The 14,555-nt window shown below is 44.7% G+C and overlaps 1 protein-coding gene across 16 annotated transcripts in view; it reads right to left on the bottom strand.

Moving 5' to 3' along the window:
• The window catches only part of KCNMA1 (potassium calcium-activated channel subfamily M alpha 1), a 768,905-nt gene that overhangs the window by 493,167 nt on the left and 261,183 nt on the right, over positions 1-14,555 (bottom strand). The window contains exon 3 of one of the 16 annotated variants that reach the window (XM_054435625.2): positions 6,189-13,589. The exons of the other annotated variants lie outside the window; for them this stretch is intronic. Within the exon in view, the coding sequence (XP_054291600.1) occupies positions 13,533-13,589 (57 nt within the window). The 3' untranslated portion in view covers positions 6,189-13,532. Of the gene's footprint in view, positions 1-6,188; positions 13,590-14,555 lie in introns of those variants that run through there. 16 annotated transcript variants of the gene reach the window in all.

The following is a 14,555-nucleotide window of genomic DNA, read 5'->3' as shown; positions in this document are numbered from 1 at the left end:
TGGAATGGCAAGAGGAAAACACAATGCCCAGAGGACAGCAGGCTTTCAATAAATGTGAGATGTTCTCAGCATGGCCCTGCCTGACGTCCTGCCTCAGACCTGGCCGTCCAGCTCACAGGACGAGCCACAGCCTTGTAGGACACTAGAACTGCTGCCAGTCTGCCTTCAGTTCCCTTTCTTGTTTAGAAGGGAGTCTCCCCTGGACTATCAGCTTATAAGAAGACATGCATCCAACACAAGGGCCTCTGATAAATCTCTCCACGGACTGCTTGCTTATATCAAGAGGCAGAACGTTTAGAAAAGACATAGTGCCTGCTGCTGTCTGGGCCAAGCCATGCCACAAGCAGGCTGAAGTGTGAGAGAGGCAGATACATTCTCTTTCAAAATGTCTATGGTCCCCTGGTCCATGATATAATAGGAGAGATGCACAGCTGGCTTAGCTTGCGCTGTCTCCCAATGGGGACAGCCACCTGGGAGAGCCAAGATCGTTAGCCCTCCAGGCAAACCATTCAAGTCCTTGTGCTGTCAAGGTGATTTACAATATTGAGAGTACTTTGAGATTGTTAAGAATTTTTTTTTTTTCTGAAAAATACACTGTGAGTTTCTCAACTCCAGTTTACTCCAGCTAACACCACAGCTTCACCGTTCCTCTTCCAGTCAATAGTGGAATGAAATGATCCAGTTGGAATTCCAGTTCAGGCCACATAGCTGACATCTTCGGAATTCCCACTCCTGGGGATTCTCAGACCCCAAGGCAAAATGGGCCCTGGTCATGGGAAAGTCCATGGCTTTAGATGGGCAGAATCTGCAGCCACTGAGGCTGCAGCATCTATGAGCCTGTCCCCAGCTCCACAGCAGGGACCAAAGCCAAGAAGAGCCAAGGACACTCAATGCCACTCCTGCCTTATGCCAGCCCTCAGGGTGAGTGCATAAGCTCTTCCCATAAAAATGGCATTTGCACCCTTAGTAACCTTTTATTCAATTCAACTTCATCTAGTCCTAATAAATAGAATTATGTTACTTCCTTGCTTAAAACACTTCCATGGTGCCTATACGAAAATGTAAAATACTTTCTCTGGCACACAAAGCCCACATGCTCTTGCCCTCCTCTCCAGCCTCCTTCCTGCCAGGCACTGGCTTGGCCATCCAATTCAGTCTCCCTGGCTTCACTTCTCCTTCCTTGACTGTGTGTAGCTCTTTCTTGCTTCATAGTGAGACATACACTCCTCCTCCTCTTTGTCCAGTTGATTCCTGCTCCCTTTTCTGGTCTCAGCTCAAATGTTGCCTCCTCAAGAAAAACTCCCCTGACTGCTTCCCAGTACAATTTATTCCCACTCCTGCCCCCTTCTCTCCTATAGTTCCCTGTTCTTTTTAAAACGGACTTGTCAATATGCATGATTATATGTTTTTGTTTATTGTCCTCGCTCTCTGACCATGTAAACTCTATGAAGCCAGAGAGAATATCTTATTTTCTCCACCAGTTTGCACAATGCCTGACACCTAGCAGATCCTCAACAATCTTTGTTGAATAAATGTGTCCATTTATTCAGTTCTCCAATGTCTGACTCCATTCAATCACTTATAATTGAAATGCCAATTTTTATAATTTCCATGAACCATAAATTAAGAAATCACTGTGCGGCCGGACGCAGTGGCTCACACCTGTAATCCCAGCACTTTGGGAGGTCAAGGTGGGCGGATTGCCTGAGATCAGGAGTTCAAGACGAGCCTGGCCAACATAGCAAAACCTGTCTCTACTAAAAATACAAAAATTAGCCAGGTATGGTGGTGTGTGCCTGTAATCTCAGCTACTTGGGAGGCTGAGGCAGGAGAATCTCTTGAACCCCAGAGGCAGAGGCTGCAGTGAGCCAAGATCGTGCCACTGCACTCCAGCTTGGATAACGGAGCAAGGCTCCATCTCAAAAAAAAGAAAGTAAAAAGAAAAGAAAAAAAGAGAAAGAAACCACTGTCTTCCAAGCTGTGACTGGAGGCTTACATTAACTCATTTATATTTGTAGTTAGTAACATCACCATTTTTAAATGAGTGAACCCTGACCCCAAGAAGCTAAGTAACATTATAAGTCATAGAATCAGTAAGTGGCAAAACCATAATTGAAACCTCTGGCTCATAACTTCTCACTTTTCCTACCAAATGACACAAGTGGCTACAACCTGAGTGGCCAGGCCTGAATGGGTAGCAAGTCTAGAACTGTCTTGGTCCCCAGCCCCACAGCACCTGGGACAAGACCCAGAGTGGCATCCTCCTCCTCCACAGCAGAGGAGACTACTTAGGCAATGAGATGAAATTGGCACGTTTACCTGCCTCTGATTAAACAGAGTTTTTACTTGACAGCAGTTGTTGAAATAATTTGGGCTATAAATAAATAGGAACCGGGCTAGAATCTGAACCTGCTTACAAAGCTAGTCCTTTTCCATTTGAGTCATAACAAATCCAATCCACTCGGGGAAAAATTAGGAAACAAGGGGGAAAAGCTTTCAGTTTCTGTAGCATTTTAATGAAGGATTGATTGAGGTTTTATGCAGCAAGAAGGGCACAGCTGGGGAGTAATTGCCAAGAAAATTGAGGTGCAAGAGCCATTTACATAGAAGAATCAACTAAGGTTCCTCACCAGTGCTCAACTGAAAGCAGTAGCAATTGGACCAAATGACAAGCATCACAATCTCACTCTCTAGCACCCCACCCTAGGAAACAAAGCCACCTTGTCACTGCCTCCTTCAAAAGTACCATAACCCAACCCAAGACAGGAAATGGCAATTCATGTGCATCCTCCACTCCCAAGCCTTCAGCAACCCAGATACCTTGTCTGGGGACCTTCTGAAGAGGAGGCTTTAGTTGACTTGTTCAAGATCACGTATTACCATAGATGATGGCTAAAGCAGGACTGAATTCCAGATGTTATGATCCTAGAGAGTCTCTCGATCAATGGTAGAACTCTCATGCACAATCTTCTTTGGTTGGGGGCAGAGGAGGGGTAACTTGGAGCAGGTGATAGTGTGGCTCCCAATAGGCTAGCCACTTTACAAGGATTCACCTTCTGTCCCTTCACTATGTATCAGAACCTACATTTTATGGCCACGTTTTGCTTCCTCTTTTCTTCCTCTTCCTCTTTACTGTACCTCCATCCATCCTTTTATAGTGCCGCTTTCACCTTGGTGTGTGAACTTGCCGCTGACTTCCCAAATGAGTTCTAAGAACCGATCTCCTGTGCTTTGTGCTCTGTGATGGTTCAGGCCACTCATCACACCTCTCATGGGGATCTCTGGCACTTTGGTGGGCCCTACTTAGAAATCATCTTCCTCCTTGATCCTTCGCTAACAAGTTCTATAATCTTAACCTCCCAGGGTCTCAGTTATACTACCTGCAAGACGGGCAGAAGAATTCCAGCCTAGAGCCCCACATAAATGTAGGAAATCCAAAGACAATAATATATAAGGGCTTGGAGAAAAGAATAAAACTCAGACTGTAGTGAGGTGAATAATTCAGTGCATCCTCCTTATGCAGCTGGAGTTAATTCCAAGGAAGCACTTTGCAAATTCTCAGGTACTATGCATGTTCTTTCTTTCTTTCTTTCTCTTTCTCTTTTCTCTCTTTCTCTTTCTTTCTTTCTTTCTTTCTTTCATTTTTGAGATCGCGTTTCTGTCTTGTCGCCCACACTGGAGTGCAATGTCACAATCTCAGCTCACTGCCACCTCCGCCTCTCGGGTTCAAGCAGTTCTCCTGTCTCAGCCCCCGGAGTAGTTGAGATTACAGGTGCCCACCACCATGCCCAGCTAATTTTTGTATTTTTATTAGAGACAGGGTTTCACCTTGTTGACTAGGCTGGTCTCAAACTCCTGACCTTAGGTGATCCACCCACCTCAGCCTCCCAAAGTGATGGGATTACAGGTGTGAGCCACCGCGCCCGGCCACATGTGCTTTTTAACATTTTTATTATTTCATTTTTGGAGTCATTATTATTTTTGTTACACCATACAAATTGCAATAAAATTAAGAGATTGAGATGACAATGGTATGAGGGTGGTGTTGGTGATGACAGTGATGATGACGGCAACGTTACTGACGTTACATAGTGGTAATGGTGAAGATGATGGTGATACTGGAGAGATATGATGGTGGTGGTGATGGAAGTGATGCCTACATTACAAGTCCACTCTACACACACATGTTCTTTACAAATGTGGATGGACCCTATCTCCTGCATGAAGTGGGCAGCACAGATTGTGGAGGAAGCTCTTTTCCTTCCCTGGCATCTTCTGTTCTTGGAAATCAATGAATGTCCTTCATTCTTTTCCCCATAGTTCCTAATAGGATACTTTCCTGCTTCTGAAACATTCACTGTTTCTATAAAGTCAGTTTGTCTTCATTCTGTAAGCTCCTCAGCGACACTCACTATTTGCCATGATGCTGGGCACTGGGCCTACAAGACATAGATCCTGTCTCTGAAAAGCCTGTGTTCCTAGGGAGAGAAACATCTGAAAAGTGAAAGAACATGAGAGCAAAATAGCATGCATACTGCATTAGAAGGTGCACCCTCATTCTGCATGGGTATGTTAGGGACTGGCAGGGTCGGGGATGGCTTCCCTGGGAAGGTGCCTTTCAAGCTGGCCAGTGACTAAGGGGTCACTCATCCTCCAGGGAATGGGTGGATAGAGAGCACTCTAGGCCACAAACAAAGCAGAGAATATACACTACTGTAGGGTATGATCTAAGAGATATGGGAGATTTCAGGGGAAAGAGCTTACTTTAAGTTTTTGAAGTGATAAAATATTTGAATTTTATCTTGGAAGAACTATGGATCCATTAAAGGTCTCTCAGCATAGGAATGAAATGAGCTGAATCTGCATGTTACGATGTTTCCTCTGTAGAGCCTAACCCCCTCCACTTGTGTTCCCAAGAGCCCCAGCATCACCCAGGAGCTTATAAGAAATGCAGAGTCCCAGGCCCCATTGCTAGACCTCTTGAATAAGAATCTGCACTTTTCAAAAGTTTCATTTTCTAAATTACTATACAGTAAATTTAACTTTTTATTTTTGGTGTAAAGTTCTACGAATGTTAGTATATGCATCAATTTGTATAGCCATCACCATAATCAAGATACAGAACAACTCTGCCCCAAAAACTATCTTGCATTATCCTTTATGATCACACCTACCACCCCTACCCACTAGTAACCACTAATCTGTCCTCTGTCACTAGTTTTACCTTTCCAAGGAAGTCACATAAATGAAATTCATATAATATGTAAACTATTAATACTGGCTTTTTTAATTGAGCAAAATGTTTTTGAGATTCATCCAAGTTGTTGCTTTTATCAATAGTTCATTCTTTTTTGCTACTGCATGTATTCATGGTAAGGATGTATCACAGTTGTTTTAGCCATTCACCCACTGAGATTCTTCCTAGTTTTGGGTAATTATGAATAGAGATGCTATAAACATGTATATGAATGTTTTTTCTGTAAACTTAAGTTTTCATTTCCCTAGGGTAAATATCTAGACATTGAATTTCTGGTAATATGCTAAGTATATGCTTAATTTTATAAGAAAACTTCTAAACTGTTTTCCTGAATAGCTACATCATTTTGCATTCCCACTACTAATGTCTGAGAGTTCCAGTTGCTCCCCATCCTCACCACTACTTGGTATTGTTAGTATTTTTATTTCAGCCATTACAATAGGTGTGTTCATATCTCATCATTGCTTATACTTGCATTTCCCTAATGGCTAAAGATGCTGATGTTCTTTTTCTGTGCTTATTTGCCATCCAAATATCCCCTTTGATCATGTGTCTATACAAGTCTTTTGCCCATTTTCCAGTTGGGTAGCTTGTTCTCTTCCTGTTGAATTTTGAGAGTTCTTTATATATCCTGGCTATATAAAGCCTTCTGTAATATATATGATTTTTAAGTATTCTCTCCCATTATGTAGCTTATCTTTTCATTCTCATAATAGTATCTTTCACAGAATAATAGTTTTTAATTTTGACATGTCTAAGTGATCCATTTTTCTTTTGTGAATCATCTTTTTGGGGTCATGTCTAACTTACCTAACTTCAGGTCAGAAAGATTTTCTCCTATGTGTTTTTATCAAAGCTTTATAGTTTTACACTTATATCTGTGATCCACTTTGAGTCAATTTTTGCATAAGGCATGAAGTTTAGGTTGAGCTTTTTGTTTTGTTTTGTTTTGTTTGCCCTTGGATGTCCAATTGTTTCAAGACCATTGTAGAAAAGACTTTCCTTCTCCATTGAATTGTCTTTGTACCTCTATCAAAGCAATTGACCACATTTGTTGTAGGTCTATTTTTGGACTCTAGTCTGCTCCACTGATCTATGTGTCTATCCCTTTGCCAATAAGACACTGTCTTGATTACTACAGCTTTATAATAAGTGTTCAAATCAGGTAGGGCGATTGGTGATTTCTTCAAATATACACTTCTTTTGCAAAATTATTTTACCTATTCTAGTTGCTTTGCCTTTCCACATAAATTTTAGAAATTTATCTGCAAAAAGTCCTGCTTAGATTTTGGTTGGAGTTATGTTAAATCTATAGAGAAATCTGGGGGTGAGCTGGCACCATTACTAGGATGAGTCTTCCAGTCCATGAACATGGTATGTCTTGCCATTTCTCTAGGTCCTCAGAATCTGCATCTTAACAAGAATCCCAGGTAATTTCCCTGTACATTAGAGTCTGGGAAGCACAGCTCTAGAGTGGAAATGACAGTGAAGTCATCTGGGAGGATTTACAAAATATGAAAGCCTAGACCTCACTCAGACCAACTGAATAAGAATCTCTGAAGGGGGGCCTAGGTGTTGGAATTTTTTCTAAGTCTTGTAGGTGATTCTAAATGGCAGCCATGTTTGAACCTCTACTCTAAACCCAGTCTGGGCTCTTGTGGCTCTGGCCCTATGCTCATTAAATCAGTCTAATTAAGGCCATCAGTTCACTCCTTTTCAACCCTAGATGCATACTGGAATCCTTTGAGGATAGAGGTTACTTCAATAAGAATTTTCAAAAAACATTTCTAGTTGACAGATTCACCAAACTTCCTCTGAGGCCCCACCTATATTTGAGGATTACCTTTCCCTGCCCAACCCCAGGAGCTAGAACAACATTCCAGAAGTTTTAACTCTCAACTCTAAAAACCTGCTGTCTTTTTGGAAGTCTCTCTGGAAGTTACTGAGGCAGCAGGAGACAGAGGAGAGAGGGAACATGTGTGCACACAAGAGAAATGTCCAATTGAATGTGTCTGATCAATAAGATCTATGACCCAAAAATACGGGCTTCATGGCAAGGGAACATCTTTTGCTTTCATATCCATCTCACATACCTGCTGAGTCAAGGAAACAGCTCCATATTTAGGAGAAAAACCCTCCTCTAATCTCTAAATGCCATCAGAGGTTTTCTGTGTCTTTTTCTGTGGCTCCTTGGAAATGTTAAATACATGTCTCAGCTACAGCAAGGTGGGGGCATGACATATTGCCCCCCAAAATATGAACCAATTGAATGTCGTCTGAAGTCAGCTCTGTTTCTGTTATCTTTTAATGGATTTTAGGTAAAGAGGTGTTGATGTAGATAAAATAGATATAAAACCAAATTCTTCCGCTTTGGATGTGCACCAACCCCAGCAGGCTAAAAATAGATTCAACTGCATCAATAATATTTCTCTTTAAAGTTGCAGGTCCTTTGGGGGTTTGGAAACATTCAGAGAGGATAGAAGGGGAGAAAGATATGAAAACAGCAGAAGCTGCAGTCTAAGCCTCCAGGTGGGGGCCTTGGGGACAGCCATGCTGGAATGCCTGATTTTTACATGTCCAAGTACCTATTTCCTACCAAAAAAAAAGCCCTTCCACATATGATAAGAACACATCTTTTCTTGCAGGGCTGCCAAATTCATTGTAAACACCCCTGCCACTGCCTGTCTGAGATTGATGCATCTCCAATCCCTAGCTCTTTGTTTGAAACTAAACATCCAAAGACCTTTAGAATAAAAAAAAAGTCAACATACAAAAGAGATGCATTTCAACATGCATCTCAACTGCAGAACCACAGCATGTTGAGAGTGGACCAACCAAACCCTGAAGAAGTTTCCCCTCTTGCTCCTCTGTAGAAGATGACCTATCCAAGTTCACAAAACAGGTAATGTGGAGCATGTGGAGAGACTCAGCATAGGCCAGTGCAGTAGCGGGGTCTACTGGAAAAGACTTGGCCTTTGAAGTCTCATTCCAATCCCAGCCTTGCATTGACCAGCTCTGTGACCTTGACCTTGAAAAAGTAGAGTCACAGTGCCCTCTACTTCACAGGGCTGTTTGGAGAATTACTGAAAATGTGCACAAAATAGCTGATACACAGTGGGGCACTCAGCTAACACCAGTCATTTCTGTAATCCAGGTCTCCCAACTTCTAGTCCAGTGCTCTTTGCACAACACCACCATATGAAGACTCTGAGCTATCCAATAACTGCACTTGAACCACAGGTTAAATTCCCCTCCTCTCATCAGAAATACAGGCTAGTACTGCCCAGCGTTCTTTAAAGACAGCCAGGAAAACAAACCAAATTCATACTACTTACCCAACCCTGAACGAAACACGCTGGCTCCCTTTCCTTTATTTTGTTTCCCTTCTATTTGTCCTGGGTTTGTGGTTCTTGAGCAAGGTGAACTCTGCTCAGTATGATATGTGACCCCTGGCCACAGTTGCATATGGTCCTGCCTCAGTTGCTGCCTGCTCCTTACTTGGTTCTCCAGGTCCACACTCCTTTCCTGTGCCATCTTCCCCTGTGGCACCCGTGTGTAGGAATCTTCAATAGCTGCACTGCCTACAGAGAAGCCACAAGCTGGAGCCCCACAAGTTTCCCCCCAGGCCCCATGCATGGGTCAGCAGTCTTGACCCATGGGCTGATTTTAATATTTTAATTAAATTGACAACATGTAAAAAATCTGGAGATTTCACAACAATGCAGATTTCTGACTTCTTTTGACAAATTACAAACTGGCCAAATGTCCACAGTTGGCCAGAGCTGTGAGGCAGCTACTCCCTTCATCTGGAAAGACTCTTGCTCCACTGGTCAAAGTCCCCACTGGTCCCCTCATTGCAACCTCCCCATTCCCTATCAGCCTCTGAGTTTTCCACCCCTGTTATGATATGCACTTCTGGTTCTCCAGCTGGACACTCAAGATGTGTCACCATATGGCCCACTGCACCTATTCAATCTCTTCTCCTGGGAACCCTGGAAAATCTGCTTCTAGGCTCTGCTGGGAGTAATTCCCCTCCTACAATGTCCTCCTTGCTCTTTTATTTACCCAATCCAATCAAGAGTATCTCTTCTTAAAAAGTTCTTGCTGACCACCCAAGCCACAAAGAGCTCTCCTTTCCTTAAAGCATGGAGTCAACAGTTATCTTACCCACCTTCACATAGTTGGTTCTTCCTGTTTGCACATCCTGTTTCCCTAGCTAAATTGTAAACTTCTTAAGTTCACATTTGTTTGCCTTCCCCAGAAGGCAGCCACAGACTTTCCAAAGGGAAAGTTCGGAACAAAGATTAATTGTTTGGTCAGGAGCTATCAACCATATCATCACTCAGTGCAAGACCAGTGTCTCCAGCCTCTTTTGCCTCCACTCCACTTCCCTTGTTCCCCTCTCAAATCCACCCAAACCCCCATCTTCCTGGAATCACTCCAAAAGGACTAGAATTTGTTTCCTGTTTTGCGGACAATTGTTCCCATTGCTGCCACTCCCCAGGGCTAAACACAGAAACTGTCACATAACAAAAGCTCAGCATATGCACATTAAATGGAAAGTGCCTTACTTTTTAGTCCCTATATCTTAACATCTGCAGTTCACTGGGCTGATCATGCCCTTCTCCATTTTCACCAACAGATCTACAGGTCTTGGAAATCCCAGTTCAGTGTTCCTCTCTCAATCTTTTTCTCTTCCTTTACTCAGCCAAGTCACTCCTCTCTCTAGGCTGCCACAGTCCTTTGCTCTTGCCTGCCACAGCCATTGCTAAATGTTGGTGCAATTGTTTGCCCACACCTGTTTTTCCCTTGGATGCCAAGCTCTTCCGGATCAGGATTGTGTGACCTTCTTCCATGGGCTTGCCTGGTTCCCCAAGTCATAACTGGACATAATTAGTCTGGTGGAGAAGGCGGGTATTATGGCCCTCATTTTTCCAATGAGAAAATGGAAGCAAGGCACCAGGTTCCCTGCATGCAGCACAGAGATGGAAGAGGAAGAGAGGAGCGGCTTGGGTGAGAAGACTTGGTTCTATTAGCAGGGGTCAGGCAAGGGAATGGAAATGTGTCATGTCCTTTCAAGGTCATCTTTGGAGCAATGTTTAACAGCCTGCTCAAGAAATATTTAATTATCTAGGGGAAAGCAACTACCTTTGTTGACTTAATATTTGCTACCAACTAAATAGCCAGATTATGTGAAGTTACACATTAACGTGTAGGATTTTGCCTAGTAGAAACACAAATGTTTTCTGTTCAGGAGAAAAAATAATCCCAAAGTTTATTAATTGACTCCCGTGTAGGACATTAACCAGTTTTGTTTCTAATTTAGCAATCTCATTCCAACACTCTTCGTCCAGTGCCTATGTAAACTCATGCTGCCATCTTGTTGGTTCCCTCATTAATGAGCTAAATGCATTTTTGACATGTCCACATTCTAGATTTATATGAGTCACAATTTTAACTTTTTGAAAATTATACTTTTCCACCCAGCTGCCACCAACTCTAGGAGTGTGAGCAAGTCCCTCCCTCCTCTCTTCTGGACTCAGTTTCTTCAACAGTAACATGAGGGTGTAGGTCTGCATGGGAAATTACAAGCCCCAGGAATATTTGATTTTAAGCCTGAATCTTAAAAAGAATAATTTCCTTATAGGGTTAAACATCTTACAGAGTTATTTTCCAAAATAACAACAATAATGGGATAGTGCTTCATACCTAGGGCTAAGTATTTTAATTCTCACATAATGAGATGGGGCTATTGTTCCTAGCTCTATTACAGGTGAGGTTAAGAAAGCTGAAACAATATTTTTTTTAACCAGGAGACACTATGTTTGTCCTTACACTCATGTTTCCTTCCATTCCTCTTTTCACCTGTCTGGTCATCCATGTTTCCAGCCATCCATCCCACTGATGCAAAAAGAAGGTGGTTTCCATTTTCACTCTGGATCTATCTAATTGACTATTTAATTGATGTGGACTTTAGCAGAGGCAGTGATTGCTTCCAGTTGTTGGGTCCAGGAAGACTGTGAAAAAGGTACCACTTTCAGCTTGACCCTGAAGGTTCAAGCAGATTTATTTAGGGATAGGTTGAACAAGCACCTTTGCCTGAAGGAACCATGGCAGGAACACCAGGAGACAAAGGAGGGAGACATGCACAGTGACCAGTGGGTGGTCATGGCTGTGGGAAGGGTGGATAATGGGAGATGAGATGAAAAAGATTGATTGGTCTTGGCATATGTCAATGGCTGATTGAGAATCTTAAGTTTCCTTGATCTGAAGCCCTGTCCACAATCACCCAGACTTTGGGTACTTCATGTGGTAGTAAGAGGCAGAGACAAACCCTTCCCCAGGTGCCCTGATCTGGCCAAGCCTGGACGCTCTGACTACCAGAGTCCTGAACTCTTAGAAGGGAGAGCTGCAAACAACCATGGCGGGAATCTACTCCAGCCTCCCTTCCCGAACATGTGGGCCTGAGCTAATTTAAGCTAGTCTGAGCTCACTTTGCAAGCAGTTGTCACAAGGTGCTACATCAAAAGACTCCCAAGGCCCAAATATTTAACAACCAGAACACTCCCTCCATCCATCAGTTTGGTAATTCTATCCACACAAAAAAAACTATTGGGGTTTCATTTCTGGCCTGCTCATTTCTTATAAACATGCCAGGGCCATTTACAGCTCACAACTCACTGCTCTCTAAACATTTACACATTTCTCCCTCTTAACACATCCTTGGCCATTTGATTAAGTAGTAGATCACAGGGGATGGAAGGCAAGGCCTTGGCATCTTTGGGTTTTCTCCAAACCTATCTTGACATGGGTTCAATGCCAGCCTCCCCTTCCAGTAAACACAAGGATTATTGCACTCCTGGGCACAGACTTGCTGATGCCTTGGTCTTTTCTATCCCTTCTCTTGCAGTTCCTTGAGGTAGGAGGGAATACAAACCCCAAAAACAAACAGACATGAGTCCATTTTACCAGCTGGGTTTAATGGGAAAGCTGGTAGGGTTCCCCATGACCCCTAGGGCTGAATGAGTGCCCACATTTCACAACACCCTGATTCCAGACAGGAAGCTTGGAGAAGTATCTATATTTGGGGGAAGGAAGCTGCCCCAGACACAGCTTCCTGGACTGTTAGCAAAGGAATCTCACACAAGGCCTAAATCAGTTTCCATATAACTTCCTTGCCTTTTGGGAAGGTGCAATCTCACAGGACTGGTGGGACTTACCCAATGCAGTCATCCAAAAACACAGTTATGGCCAACACCTAAGTCCTGAGAAAAGTCAAGAGGAAGAGGAAGCCCCAAGGGCAGAGAAAGTGGTGAAGGTCACGGAAGAGGCATGGAGCTGTGGCACCATTGGCAGGGGACAGCTAGAGTCCAGGCACAGAGCTAAAACTGGCTATGAGCAAGGGTAGGAGAGGGGACACTGCCGAACACCCATAATGGTCCTGCTCCTGTTGGCTCTGCCTTCGATCTCAAAGGCAATTATGAATAAAGGAAAGCACACTGCCTTCAGAGTCCGACCTAAGTTTGAATCCTGGCATCTTTCCCAGCTGGCCGTATGACCCCTAGGAGCTACTCAATACCTCAGAACCTCACTTTCTTCTTCAGCAAAACAGAGGTGCCGGTATATATCTCCTAGGAGTGACAAGGGGATTCACACAGCTGTTAATGACCTGGTGCCTGCCTGGGGCTACCAAGCAGCCACCACAAGAGTCCTCCATAACAGCATCCACTGCACTGCAGTCAGGGCAACAGCACTGCAAGCACTTCATGGACAGAGACCAAGCCTTTCCAACTTGATCTGCCATGTTTCAACACAGTGCCTCAGCCATTGAGAAAATCCTGTGACAGGCACAGACCCCCTTCAAGAAGGACTTGCTGCTCAGCTCCTGAGAGGGTTGTCAGCAGCTTCTTCAGGGCTTGCTCAATTGCAGAGAGCTACCTGACCCGAGGTCATGCCCTTCAGGGGCAGCCCACCTCCTCTGAGTGATGGGAGTGATGGAATAAAGGCCCATGTCAGCCCATCCCAGCACTCATTCCAGCACAATGCTGGCAGGCCATCTTGGTGCTCTTGGGGCTGGCTGTGGCTGCATCCAGCCTGCATCACGACCCAACCTCTGCACAGTCCTGCTGCCTTCCCCTCCTCCCGTGGGTATGAGCCTCCAGTACACTCAACTTCGTGTCAGAGCTTACCTTCCAAGAACCCTACCTGCAATGAACTTGGTATTTGTTGATGAGTAAATGTCTGAAACAAGATCCTCAATCTTCTAAATCCAGAGTTAAAACTCAGACAGGCCATGGTCCTTGGTCATTCTAGGTCCAAGAGGCTCTTGCTGCTGGCATGGCCAAGAGATACAGGTAAGTAAAACGGTACACTGTGGTGCTATGACCACCCAGGGGGCTGCTGTGTCCCACTTAGGAAAATCAGGTACCTGGTTGGCTTCCAACAGAGGCTGGGGAAATTTCAAGTTGAGGTTGGGCTCTGTAGACCTTCTCCACCACTAAAGCCCCCAGGTTTATCATTTCCCAGGAGAATAGGTCCTGGGGGAGACGGGGAGATAACAATGGAACACACCAAGAGGGAACCCTGTAATGGAACAGTGCCCACTAATGTTTATTTTATCCCAGGAGTCACAGAAGGCCTGGAATGGCTGAGATGGAGATAAAGGATGAAGGGCAGTCCCCTCAGGGTGTTATCCAAAAAGTCACCTTGGAAGAGGAAGAAGCTCCTACCAATATCAGAAGAGCAACAAACAGCTCTCCCTCCCCCTCCCCCTCCCCCTCCCCCGCCCCCTCCCCTCCCCCTCCCCCTCCCCCGCCCTCTCCCTCCTCTCCCTCTCCCTCCTGTCCCTCTCCCTCCTCTCCCTCTCCCTCCTCCCCCTCCCCTTCTCCCCTTTCTTCCGTCTCCCTCTCCTTTTTTCGGTCTCCCTCTGTTGCCGAAGCTGGACTGTGCTGCCGTGATCTCGGCTCGCTGCAACCTCCCTGCCTCGGGCTCCTGTGACTCTCCTGCCTTGGCCTGCCCGGTGCCTGGGATTGCAGGCGCGCGCCGCCACGCCTGAATGGTTTTTGTGTTTTTGGTGGAGACAGGGTTTCGCCGTGTTGACCGGGCTGGTCTCCAGCTCCTGGCCTCGAGTGATCTGCCTGCCTCGGCCTCCCGAGGTGCTGGGATTGCAGACGGAGTCTCGCTCACTCAATGCTCAATGGTGCTCAGGCTGGAGTGCAGTGGCGTGATCTCGGCTCGCTACAACCTCCACCTACCAGTCTCCTGCGTTGGCCTCTTAAACTGCTAAGATTACAGCCTC

The sequence above is a fragment of the Pongo pygmaeus genome, chromosome 8 (genome assembly GCF_028885625.2).
Source record: "Pongo pygmaeus isolate AG05252 chromosome 8, NHGRI_mPonPyg2-v2.0_pri, whole genome shotgun sequence".
Lineage (NCBI taxonomy): Eukaryota > Metazoa > Chordata > Mammalia > Primates > Hominidae > Pongo > Pongo pygmaeus.
This window is presented reverse-complemented; position numbering and strand designations above follow the sequence as displayed.